The sequence below is a fragment of the Hetaerina americana genome, unplaced genomic scaffold (genome assembly GCF_022747635.1).
Source record: "Hetaerina americana unplaced genomic scaffold, ioHetAmer1.1.p SCAF_54, whole genome shotgun sequence".
Taxonomy (NCBI): Eukaryota; Metazoa; Arthropoda; class Insecta; order Odonata; family Calopterygidae; genus Hetaerina; species Hetaerina americana.
The window spans coordinates 490,006-502,640 of NW_027287139.1; the positions used below are offsets into that span (position 1 = coordinate 490,006).

The following is a 12,635-nucleotide window of genomic DNA, read 5'->3' on the forward strand; positions in this document are numbered from 1 at the left end:
ATAGGAGCTGTTTGCAGAATTAAATGGTATTTTATCGTATATAATGCATTGACTTCACAAAAAGCCTTTAAAGTGCAATAGGAACGTCTAGTTATATTTGCTGAGAATCAAAATCACTTAGAACGTTTGTTCAATGGCAAATTAAATATTAATTTTATGTTAATTAAAAAAGCTAATAAAATGGTTTTAAAAGACGTTTTTAATATCCGAAGACATTCAGTGTTAATATAGTAATGGAATAAATCCTAGCAATATATTATGAGGGGTTTTTCAATATATCTTAATCAATAATGTCGTGCAAAGCAGAGGGAAAGATCGTTGAGAAAAGAGCTCCATGTCTTTCGACATTTTCCTGATACTTAAGATTTTCAGATATGGCTTCTCCTCGCGTGGCTATTTAACTTCAGGATAAAAATATTTTTTGAGAAAATTGAAAATAATGGACTGCCAGCATGGAGTATTGACGCGTGGTTCGAAGCAAATCACGATTGAAACCGTCTGATAAGAATATAAATACAAAATGGACACATTGAAGGCTACATTTTAAGGATTTCATCGGAGAGGACGTAGGTCTACGTGATTCTAAATTTACTAGGTTTACAAGTGAAAATAAAATTAAAAGACGTTTCATCATAGGTTTTACATGATGAATAATCAAAAATGTAGAAAGAACAAATACTGCCAAAAATGTAGCCCATTTAATGAATATATTGTGTTAAAATTATTTTGGTGTTTCAATCGAACAAAAACTACTTTAATTATGAAATGTCTTTTGTATTATTTACTGCTTTAGGGCAAATACGTAAATTGTAAGCCCGCCAATCAATACTAGATAGATCAAACCAAATTAGCATTCTAGTGTCTCTGAAGCAATCACCCTAATTTATTGCATTAACTTAGTAGATAGAAGAGAACGATGTAAGAGAAAGCTTTGCAATTATAGATTTGTATAAAACCTTTATAAATCTTCTCATAGTAACATTTATGAAGAAAACTGGAGGTTGAAGGGAGGAAATGGGTAGAGGGGATGTTGTGGGTGAAGAAGGGAGATTAATTCAAGGTTTGTACACAATTTATCAGGAAAAATTTCGCAAAAGTAGATATTTAAGTATAGTATTTCTTTATTTAAGTAGACATTGCTACAATGCCTCAAAATTCTCAAAGTTTATCCCTTGAGCGTGGACACAATTTTGATAACTGCTTTTCCAGGGCTCGAAGGCTCCAAGGTATGTGGATTCCGTAAGGTCCTTAATGGTGCGCATGTAAGCTTCTTTGAGGGCACTTAGGGTCCCATAGTGGTGTTCTTTGAGGGAGGATTTCATTTTTGGAACAGGAAATATTCTGCTAATGCTGTTAGAACTTTGAGAGGGTTGGGAAATCGTCGTGATGTCATTGCAGGTTTTCGCAAGCGGACACTCAACTCTCTGCTCTTGGTCGTATAAGACCTTCGGAAGGACGATCTTAGCGCAGATCGTTCGTGCCGCTAAATTTTCAGTGATAAGGGTGTGTGCACTGTCATCCTGTATCAATGCCAATACGATCTGCGATCATGCACACACTTTACCGACGGTCTGAACTCAGCACTTCACGCACACGTCAAGAATAAATTTTTACCGATACTTTTCATAAAAATCTTGTAAATGCTGTTGAGACTTTGGGGTTGGTGCCCAGATGTATGCGGACTCACGGGTCAACTTGCATGTTGTTACCAGATTTAGGACGGGAAGTAGGAATGAAAGTTGGTGATAGAAATCAGTGATCGAATGGAGTATTGAAGATGTCATTTCTGGAGAGACTGTGGGAGTGGGAACAGTTGACGTGAGGTTGTGAGGGACTGGAGATCGGAACAGATGAGAGGGCATGTCTCACGGTGGGGACAGTCTCAGGGAAATAATAATAATGGTCGATGGAGGGAGGTGTTTTTAAGTGGATGAGGCGGGTTGGGGGATTTTAAGATATTCTTAGAGAGAATATTTTGAGTTCCACATTGCGCAACGTTTCTCCAGTGCATGAACATTACAATTGAAATGATGAAAAGCATAAGAGAAATATCATATGCTTAAGACTTGCGTCAAAATATCTTTTGATGAGTACTCTTTTTTAATGAGACCTTTTCATGCCATCCTCATTTGCGGCAGGATAATATTTAAAATATTCCGCTGATTACTCATAATAGGTGCTGAAATTAGACGGATACATTTATTTATGGTTCACGAAACGAGATCATTGTCGTGCACGCCCGAAGTGCGTGACCATTTACGGAGAATGCATGTTTGGGGAGTTAGTCTCTGGGACGCGCGCGTTCCTACGCGTCCATCACCCGCCATCGACCGCCATCTCGACGATCCTTCGGGGAAGTGAAGTGATGGGATGGATGGCATCACTCACTACTGCCAGGCGGCGCGGTGATAAGCTCAATCCCATATCGATCATTGCAATTGGAAAGCGGCTCTTGGACGGTTTGGGGGAAACAAAGGACGGAATTGGGCCCTGGGGGGTGGGAAGGGGGAAAGGAAAGGGGGGGTATGTGCTGAGGGGAAGGTAGGGGGGATAGAGGGAAACGGGATGACGTGGGAATCAACCTCCCGACGAACACTCAATCGCATCCCGAAACAGTCGGGCGGATGATGAGCAAATTAATTGCTTTTAAATTAATACATCTCCATTAATTTCCATGCAGACAATCCAGAAATGAAACCCCACGCAGCATAAGATGCAGCGCTGATAAGTCTGCGCCGGAGCCCCGGGCGAATTATCGCCATCAACGCAGTATTTCCATGACTCGGCAGGTATCAACAGATAATAATAGAGGGAGGGCCTTATAGACTCTCATGATACCAAAATGATGTCCCGTTTCCTTTACACAATGTAAAATACAAAAGATAAGAATGAGCGTAGGCAAGGAAATAGGTATGAAAACACGCCATTCTTGGTTTTGATTGAAACCATTTTGACTCACGTATAAGAATAGGCTTACGTAGGCTGGACGCTGGGGGATCTACTAGTATTTCCATCGTTAGCCTCTTATTTGCATTCAATGCCAACACCGATCCAACTTGTTCAAGCGCAGAGAGTTAGCTGTGCGCTGGAATGCTTGCCCTTGTTATCCTAAGATTAAGACCATAATCGTTTCGTGGTGACACGAAGGGATAATCTCCAATTTAGATTTGAATAAAATGTTTAAGTGAAATGAAAACCACTTTCGTTGAGGTCCTAACATCTTCTTACCATCCTGAGAACTGTTATCTTAGCTCTGAGAAGACATACTAAGCTTGGAAGTATATGCACTTATGATGAGAATTCACAGTCGTTTACGTTAGCAAATTGAGTTCAAGTTTTCTAGCAATGTATCTAAGTGTCGTGTGTATTATAGTTAGCGTGATAACACATTCACAAAATCGTTGTATCTATTTCACAAACGGTAGTTCACAAAATAATACTTGGGCACTTAATTGTACTTGAACTGAAAATGACTTTTATCTTACTTGGATTTGACTTATATTTCATCCTCACATCACATCTCGCTTTCCAGAATTTGCAAGTATTCATAAGCTGGTTGACAGATTTGACGCATTGATGTATCGAGCATGTGATATTGTGACCGGGTTGTGGACTTACAGTTAGCGACATGGACAAAAAATATTCGGTGAAATGAGTAGTCTCGAAAAATGTAATAACTAACTAACTTGTGCAGTGCTGAATTTAAAAAAAAAGCTTGTAATATCGAAAATTTGAGAAATGTTGAAAATTATGTTTTCCCTGGAAGGAAAAATATTGTAATCTTACAGATAGGCTGGGAATTCGAACAATCACTCAAATGAAAATGAGAATTCTTAAATACAAAAATTGCCCTGAAACAGTGTTAATATCCCTTGCTTAAAATACTTTAAGTGAAACCATCCAATTTAAAGCAATTTTCATTCCCTATTTCCTTCAATTTCTATCATTTCGATTTTTTATACCCTTTTCTTATCTTTCTCCAATAATTACATTTTTTCTGCTTACAATTTGCAATCAAAATGTTGCCAATGGCCTCAATGCCAGAACGCAAAAATAGTGTCCTATAATGACAATACGGAACAAGAATCACTTCAACTGTACAGATATAAACGCTAAAGAGAAGATGGAAGGAATGTCTCCTGGGTTTCATCTCAAAGGATCTGACTATTGCCACCAATATTACTTTATTGCTCAGGAAAATGGGCTGCAGAGAGGAATGAAATATTATGCCACGAATAAAATCGTCATCATCACCGCCTGCTTCCTAAGATTGATTGATACCAATCCTCTTTATTAAAATGAAAGTGAAATTATGCATGGATAAACGATGCCTTGATCTAGTCTACTCTTGTAGATTATTCCCAATTAAATCGACGAAGATTGCTCCAATCGTCAACGCCATTGTATTCATCTCCACTCGAATCATGGGAATAAAGAGCAGGAATGGAGGTGGGAGTGGGAGGAGGAGGAGAAAGAGGAAGAGGAGGAGAAAGGGGAGGAGGACAGAGAGAGAGAGCATGTGAGTGAGGGTAGAGTTGGGGGAAGCGAGAGAAGAAAGGAGGGCGGTGTGCGCAGGGGTTCCTGGGCCGAAGTGCACGCGACCACCGAAGGATTGGTTTAATTACGCAACCGCCCCTTTCCGCCCCCCTCCCTTCGCCTCCCCTCCCTCCGCCGCCCCCTTGCCCGCTCACATGGGTATTGTGTGTGGGCGTGTGTGTGTGTGTGTATATATACACACACACACAGATATATATATATATATATATATATATATATATATATATATATATGTACACTCTTAAATGCATGCGAACATAAAAGCGCACGCAGCCGCCTGACCCCCTCGCCCCGTCCCTTCACCCCTTCCTCTCCCCGACCCGCTCCACAAACACAAAAGGCTTCACCCGTCACGGGTCGTCCGCCACCCTTCCATCACGCACGCTCGCATGTAATACGAGAGGGGGGCGCGGGGTGACGGGGGGTCCGTCGCCTCCTTTGGGAACAGGGGCGACGGATGAGCAGGGCATGGAGAGAGAGGGGGCAGGTTCCTCGCCACCTCAATCGCTCACTATTTATGCTGCCCGGCCACACAATACTGCCCACTACTTCTCCGTGATTCAACTATTGAATACCCACGGGTAGTGCCAATACATCTAAACCAACCCAATTCCCTGAAGCCGCGCGTGAGGCAGGGGTGTTAGGGCCCCAGACATACAAGTACATGCGTGCACGTGTCCACGTATATATTTGAATATATATTTCCCCATATACATAAATACTCACTATTCGACATGCATGTAAGTATGCCTATGTACATCATGCGATAATTGATGTGCTTGACGAAATCATTTAATTTTGGTCTTTAATAAGTGTATTCAGGTGCTTGGGTTGCATTTTTTTATGATTGCTTATCGTAAGATTGAGAAGCACATTCCGATTCGTCGTGGACGTGGCCTGTCTCTCTTATTTCACCTCGATAGTCGAATCCACCACTGGAATTTAGGGTCACACATCGGCGCCACGTGACAAATTAACGTCCCGTCTACCTTTCTAAAAGTCTGCGTCTCACCTGCCTCTCTCCGTGAATTTAAACAGACGCTACGTATCTTGGCCTTCTTAGGGAAAGGTAGTTTGACCTCAAACTTTTCAAAGCCTATCTATCTATCCTGAAATTAATTATGAAATCTTATCGATAATCTGATCGTTTGGATGGTTATTTTGTGGCTTCCAACTTTGAAAGTCAATTTTCTTGAGCGACGCGACTTTTCCGTAGTTTTCAAATTGCAAGAAGGATGGCGGAACACCGTATCCCAAACAGTTCGTCAGATAACAGCCTGTCGGTGCGTCAGTGTGAGGTGCACATGCCTGCTAAGTGGCGATGTTTAGGTTATATAATTTCGTAATTGAACTTATTACGTGAAGTGCTCACAGGACAATATTTCTCACTCCTCTACCGCTACCGTATCAGGCAATCATGTATCATAACATATAGCCCAACTTTAGCCCCTTGTGGATTCATTTCCTCATCCCGTTTCCTTTCCACGCGCCATTCGCCATGGGTTCACGCATCTTTTACACAGGAAATCACTCGGCATGCATTTAAATATTTGCTGACGCACTTGGAGGCATTGACCAAGATTGGAGCCCGAAAGCAGTTAGCAAACGTTTTGCCTATCATGCCACAGCGTGACCATACTCACTTGTGCCAGTACACTGATTGGCTGAAAGAGAAAGAGCACGATTGCTATGGGAAGAAGGCGAAATTCGGAGAGAGACGAGGTAAAAGAGGCGCTTCGTCAGGACTCCCACGGTGATGGATGAAGCGCAGATGGTCGCATGCATCCCTGTACACTTCTGGTGCTTGCTGAGGTTCCAGCGGTCGGGGGCAATTCGTTTTCATAAACCTGAACACTATCATATTATTAAATGCCATATTAATCGAGTGCAAACACCATCACTTGAAATCCTTCTCATGATTAATTAGTAGTTTTTTCAATGCGTTATAAAACACTCGATACAAAGCTAAGTATATACGTTAATACTTTATAAGTATTGTATTTGTGTCAGTGGTAATCAGTATATGAAAAATGTAAGATAAAATTCAAATGTGTACCTATATTTTACCAATGTCACGTTGACTTCTCCACCTTATGGTAGATAATGGGTGTTTCTTCAGTGCTCTAGCATAAGCATTTCAGTAGACTTCGGATGGCTATTAACCTGTGTTTAAACGCCAGAAGTCATTTGACAAAGCGAATCCCCTTGACCCATTCGCAACTACAGACTGAGCTCTAGCACGAGTGCTGAGTCTTAGTCCGTGAAAGCAGAACTCTGGATATGGAAGCCAAACGTCAGTCATGTCTCAGACAAGACTTGAAGAAATAAACACTTTGGTCCGAAGGGGACTGTCTGAATCAAAACGTTTCCTCTCAGGTGCGAGTTTTTTGGATTTATCCACGTGATTGTTCATGAATTGAACGCACTGGAGGGGAGGTAAATAATGGGAAGACGAAGGGTTTTGTCTTGTTGTGGACCGGGAGGTCCCCGGCCGCCCCCCCTTTGATTTGCCGCTTCCAGACGGAGGGCCAGAGCAGAGAGTGGTCGGGGGGTGGGGGACTGAGGATGCGTTGGCCCATTTGATGGACACAAAACCCCAAGGTACTAAACCCCCAAGAAGGCAAGAATAGGAGAATGAGGCGATTAATTAAGCACTTCGCCCACGCAAGTGATGAGCTGATGACGGTGGTTTCCCATGCCTCTCCCCCCCCCCGCCAACCCCCATGCCTAGTGGGGAAGTGTGCATAAAATGTACAAGCGTGGTTCCCTATTGCGCTATCATATCGATTTTAACTCCTCAAAAGTCGTTTTCTTACTTTCTTACTTGCCGTAAATGTAACATTTAAAAAAGCTCATAAGAATACGATCTATTGCCGAGCGTTGACGCTACGCGAATGAGAATGCACCAAGGGTCACATGACTTTTCTCAATTTTAAGGAACATTCTGTTATCGATTAATGAGGTCCGTCGTAGATATGTAATTTCCGTTCACAGTTTGAATTCTTCGAAACGTTTGCTGTATCATGAACTGCTCACGTAATAGGAACAACTGTTAAACGTGTTCCTTTGGTCCCCATTGGCCTTCGAGTGGGGGTCGGATTTAGAGTCGCGGGCGGCGAGTCTTACGTTTCATCGCCGTGACCCCCATCGTCCACCGCGGGCCCCGCTCGGACCTTCTTGGCACGCCATGTCAGCCAGAATTAACTTGATGAATGCTCAAACAGTTATTTATTCATGCTATCCGTTAGCACAGCACACAAAATTGATAGTTACGTGCATGACATTGACTTTTATGACAGCCTCGGCATACGTAGGCCTCTTCAGGGGTGGTACGTGTTGATGTCATCGACGCGGCGGAAACGCATTTAACGATTTTTGCGTTGAAGGAAAACAAGAATTAGTGACTGCATCCCGCACTCATTTGAACTCCTATTTAAAAATGAGAGAATGCTGAGCCGACGCCGCTGAGGCACTCCAGCCTCCGTCACCGCCGCGGGAGTGATTGCATCACGCGTCACGCCGTGCTTCAGTGCGGCGGCGGTGCATCTTTCAGTTGCTTATTTCCGCAGCACAAAACTATCTATCTTCTTTTTCTTGAAAACAAGATGACATTTAAAACAAAAGTGTTTCCTTCAGATATGAAAACTCTTACGGTCTCATTATCTAAGAATAAATAGAAATAAATGATGCGATTGAGCAAAGTGGACGGAATATGCCGGAAATCGACGTTAATGGCACTGTAATTAATCAATAAGCAGCTGTGTTGGCTCTGCGATGCGTCGTCTTCCATACTGATCCCACTAGGTGCTAAAGGACGTATTCTTGAGTGTGCAAGTTTCAAATGAATGAAGATTCAGTGATCGCTTACTCGGTAAATTAAAACTGAAACCTCTTTTTCTGACATTCGACAATATCATCAAAAGGAGATTCCTAAACGGAGGCAAGCACAATGCTAAAATATACTTGTTATATATTCGTGACGGTCTACTCATGATAGATTATTAAATAAATCTTATGGAAGCATTATTTATGAGAACTCTTGAGAGAGCAATGTAGCAGAATGTGACCTTCCATTCCCCGTCACTCACGGAAGGCGATGCCATCACCAAAGTCATAAAAAACATATTAAAGACGACCGAGAGAAATCATTTAGTTTCCAATTCTCCTCAAAAATATGGAAACTACAAGAGTGCCAAAATATTGGATTACTTTGAAAAAAATATCAGAGGACGACCTCTCATATTTATCTCTAATTAATTAGTTTTAAACCTCCGAAAATAATTAACATTCTTTGACGCTAAAATACTGATACTGATGGCTCCACAAATTATAGGGATGACACCGAGAAACCATTGTGACATGACGATAAATTGTACGACAGAGAAAAGCAATGAGCGCCGTCTCAAAACCAATCCCAGAATTAAAGAACATAAGATTAACGATGAATGATTTAAACTACCATGATCACTTTTCCACGACAGCGCCTTGAAATATTTATAATTTTTGCTCTTTGAATGAAAAGTAAATAGCACTTTGATCAAAAAAAGAGACATTTAAAGTATTAACTATTATTCACATCGCTTACGAGTCAGTGTAAACTCCAGGATGTAAAACATGAATACTATGCCGTTTTCTTTTAAATTGTTAGACCGATTAGGATATAAAAACGAAACATTAATGTCGTACGCAGCAAGATAATTCATCTAACTCAAATGGCCGATGTAAGTATTCACTGAGACCTTTTTTATATTTGACCTCGAGCGTCCCTCGCTAATCTTCATCCAGGCGAACAGGTTAATTGTTAACCGATTACTCAATCAATCTAATTTCATTAACATACACTTTGACGGATCGGAATTGACAAGTTGATACCTTGGTCGGAGGCGAGAGTGAAGGGTGGAAAACGTGACGGCCCCTCATCCCACCCCCACCCACCCATCCGACGCCCACCTGGACGGGGCAAGACAAATGAAAAACGGCAAGCGGGTGCTGTGCTGGGCGGGAGCGTAATCCGCGGATTCGGTGCCCACCTCCACCCCTCTCCCCCCTGAAGGAAGGGGGTGAAGAGACGGACGGTGAGGCAGCGAACGGGGCTCCCCCCCCCCGTGGACCCGGCGATAGGGGCGTTGCTCTCGGTCCCGTCCCCATGCGGCGGGGGACCAGAAGTCACCCCCTCCAACCCCGCGCTTCAAGCGAGATTAGTGCGAGGGTGGGTGGCGTGTGCGCGGGTAAAGCATTTCATTGTCAGTGTTGGGGGACCAATTTGAGAAAGAAGAGCCGCTTTGCAGCCGTGGAATGCCGCGGTGACACGTTTAAGGAGATTTCGCTCCATTACGGAACCCCAAAGTCAGCACGTGTCACGCTTTTTACAAACGAGAAAAACGAAGAAGCGCGAGAGGTATGCCCCCGCCTTTGATTAAATGTCATTGTCCATTTTTCTCTTCACGCTCGATGTTTATATATATATATATATATATACATATATATATAATTTTACACACACATATATACGTATGGTCACAGAGAAAAGGCAAACTAAGTTATTGAGGAAACCGGACTTGAACCACGGATCCAAATTACATTTCCATGGGAGAAATATGTTACATCCGGGACACGAGTCTACGGCCTGATTCGTTTTCCTTAAAGCTAAATTCCCTTTCTCTGACCAATTGACAAAATTCCTGAGCACCTTTCTCGAACTAGAGAATTGAATGCAAGCATATCAGGATTTTTTTAATTTCAAATAGTTTTTCCCTAAAGATTACCAAAATCTATTTTTCTCATACTAGTTCGTATGGATTCGTCATTGTAGGTATTCTCTAGTAATTTATTCCTTTCTGAATTATCCTCATTCCTCGACTTTTTAATCCATCTTGCAGTGTTAGTAATATTCAAGAAACCTTCGCATTCAATGGTAAGTCTTATTATCAATCGTAATCAATCGTTGGATTGTACTTTAGGCACCAATCACGCATCAGCAATATGGCCACTGGAGTGAAGACCTCACCACTTATTAGGTTTTTAAACCACATTTAAAAAATTAAAATTAGGAGATGAAGAGAGATGAGGGGTTAAAATCGTAATCAATCTAGCCTTTAATGGCTGGATCTTTTAATGCCTAAACAATATGATAGGAACCTATGGAAAGTATTTCACAGCATGTACCTATTTCGCACAAAATGTATCGGGAAAATTGTCAGATAAGTAGAATTATTTCAGATATTGCTGCAATACTTCAAAATTCTTCAAAGTACGTCCCTTGACAGCGTCAACACATTTTTGCCCTTGCGGTTTTTCCACCACTCGAAGGCTCCCTGGTTGGTGAAATCCGGAAGGTTCTGAAGGGTACGCGTGCAATCTTATTTGACGGCATTAAGGATCCCATGGTGGTGTCCTTCGAAAGAGGATTTCACTTTTAGGAATATTAAATCGCCTGCTGATGCTAAGTTGGGAATTTAAGGGGGTGGGGAATCGTTGCGATGCCGTTGCAGAAGGTCTTCGCAAGCAGACTCTCCTCTTGGTCATCCGTCAAGACCTTAGGGAGGACGAGTTAAACGCAGTCTTCCGCATCGCCAAATTTCTAGTGATAATGGGTTACACTGTCATCATGTCAATTTCAATTCGAACTGCGATCATTCGCACACTTCACGTCTATCTGAATTCTGCACTTCGCGTAGACGTCAGGAAGAAAATGTTACCGATTCTTTTCATACAATCCTTGTGCGCATGTGGGAGTGAGCAATAGAAACATTGGAGCGAGTTGGGATCGTGGGAGGAGGTGGGGCAAAGGTGGGGCAGGTGACAAAAAGAAGCCCCTGGGACGTCCATCGGCGAAAAGGGGCGTCCCTCGAATAAGCCCCCTCCCCCCGCGCCACTCGGCCTGGTGATATCCCTCTCGTCAGGCAGGGAGGCTTTAAGCATTCGATGCGTGGCATTGCGTGTGATGGATCCCGACGAAATCCTTCTCGACGGAGTTTCTCTCCGAAGAGGGGAGCGTAACTAATGGCGACGTCATGAAAATGCCGCTTCCGTTACGGCGCTGCTAAAGCTTCCGTGAATGGCCTCAAATAATAAATCGTTTCCTACGCTTTTCCGAATCTGCCGGACTCGATGACCAAATTTGGATATCTCAATCTTCTACACTGTCATCGTTCTACGTCGAAAAAATCCAAGTTGGGACGAGTTTATTAATTTGCGGATATAAATCAATCACGACTGCCCGTGAGACGGTTGGGGGTATTTTATTATTTTTCCTTGCCGAAAAAAATATGCACGGATATAATTACGGTAAATAGGATGAGATACTCAGGTGACTTTCCTCCGAGCATTATTTTAATGTCCACGATCCGTCTTGGAAGAAGAAACCCGTCCAGCGATAAACGGAATGGATTCTGGAGAGCTCTCTTCGCCGTGCTCGGTAATAGCATGGCTGGGGCTCCGGTTCGCATTAAGGCGTCACTGCATAATGACTCCCAAAAACTCAGCGACCCCATTCGAACCTGTCGACTGCAAATAATGTGAAATTGTGTATTTCATGCGCAGACGCTGCTGGAATTTCTTGGCCCAGAATGGCTTTAATAAAATTATAAATGCTAAAAATATCAATTATAGCACATTTATCAGAGTACAGGATAAATATATATATATATATATATATATATATATATATATATATATTAAATATATATATATATATATATATATATATACACATACATACATGCAAGAAAAAATTAAAATATTATGCCTAAATTGCATCGCCGTCACGAGTGTGGCTTTCCGTGGATTTCATATGTCTGCAGTGTCATTAAAGAGGAATGAATTATAAGACCAAGTTAACCAACTTTAACGTGTACTCTTGTTTGGATATCAATTTCATCACCTGCCTGCTTCAACCGTTGACTTGGCGCGGCTCCTTGAATACGCATTTCTTTACGAAATTTTTTAAAATGATTTTTCAAAATTGAATTTAAATATTTTAAATTTCTTTAGTAAGTTATTCTATAAAATCGTAATGTCAATGACATCAAGGTAATGCATGAAAAAACAATGCATGTTTATTCAGTTAGTATGCTGAA

The 12,635-nt window shown here is 42.0% G+C and overlaps 1 protein-coding gene across 1 annotated transcript in view; it reads left to right on the top strand.

The window, feature by feature from the left end:
* The first annotated feature begins 1,144 nt into the window (after positions 1-1,144).
* The window catches only part of LOC139694742 (homeobox protein unc-4-like), a 29,429-nt gene continuing 17,938 nt past the window's right edge, over positions 1,145-12,635 (top strand). The window contains exon 1 of the mRNA XM_071593245.1: positions 1,145-1,226. Within this exon, the coding sequence (XP_071449346.1) occupies positions 1,145-1,226 (82 nt within the window). The remainder of the gene's footprint in view (positions 1,227-12,635) is intronic.